The following is a 1,003-nucleotide window of genomic DNA, read 5'->3' on the forward strand; positions in this document are numbered from 1 at the left end:
CCCGCCGGCCCACAGCCACCTCCTTGCAGATGGCCGTCCTCCCGCTGCACCGCGGCTGCTGGTAGGTCTTGGGCAGCGCCCGGTAGCTGGAGCCGATGCGCTTGCAGGACGCATAGTCGATCTCACGGCTCATGCCGTCCCCGGGGCGCTCGCTTAGCGGCGGCGCGAACGACAGCTCCTTCACCCCCAGGAAGGACTTGAACTGTGCGAAGAGCTCCGGGAACTTCCTAAGACACGGCGCAGCTGCAGGCCAGGCTCCGAGCCACAGCGGAGCCCAGGCAGGGCTCTGCGCCAACTGCCCCGCGTGGGCTGCCTTGTGCTCCCGCGGCGACGCCATGGGGCTCCCTTGTGCACCCTGTGACACTTCTTTGTGCGGTGGGGACAAGACTGTGACCCAGCATAGCAGAAGCTGGGAGGGAAGGCGCTTGGGCTAAGCAGCGGCCCAGCGTCTGAATGGGAACATCCTACATGAGCAGCCGCCAACTCTGCCTGCCCACGCCTCTCATGACCACGGGGCTGCTGGGGAGCTGCCCTTGCCGCTGCTGCCCGTCACCAGCACGGAGACAACTCTAAACCCGCCCCTCCACCCTGGGGTGCCACTCACCCCAGGAATGGGCTGACAAGCTGCAGGAGCTCAGCGCCCGACACCAGCTCCTGGTTGAAGAGTGCAATACAGCGCAGGAAGTTCTCGTACACCTCCTGGCTCTTCAGCACCCGGCGCACCTGTGGGCCAGCACAGCACATTGGGGCTGCAGGCACCCAGCCATCACGGCTGCTATCTGCCCTACCCTGCCTGCGTCCTCGCGCCCCACCCAGGAACTGAGCTCCGCCCCACTCAGGCCCGAGGGGAGGGGACACGCCCCACCTTGTCAAAGAAGGAGAACTCCTGCAGCGTGCCGTACTTGCCCACAGCGGCCAGCGATAGGTCCTTGGTCCCCCGCAGCTTCACCTTCTTCTGCGGAGAGAGTCTGTGGGTGAGCGCGGCGAGCGGAGTGCAGCCCCC

General features: G+C 66.4%; 1 protein-coding gene across 1 annotated transcript in view; it reads right to left on the minus strand.

The window, feature by feature from the left end:
- Sin3b (SIN3 transcription regulator family member B) overlaps positions 1-1,003 on the minus strand; it is a 23,390-nt gene that overhangs the window by 10,337 nt on the left and 12,050 nt on the right. The window contains 3 exon segments of the mRNA XM_010644366.3: positions 20-227; positions 605-723; positions 866-1,003. Coding sequence (XP_010642668.1) covers positions 20-227; positions 605-723; positions 866-1,003 — 465 coding nt within the window.

Source organism: Fukomys damarensis, unplaced genomic scaffold, assembly GCF_012274545.1.
Source record: "Fukomys damarensis isolate Sample0158 unplaced genomic scaffold, DMR_v1.0_HiC HiC_scaffold_37, whole genome shotgun sequence".
Classification (NCBI taxonomy): domain Eukaryota; kingdom Metazoa; phylum Chordata; class Mammalia; order Rodentia; family Bathyergidae; genus Fukomys; species Fukomys damarensis.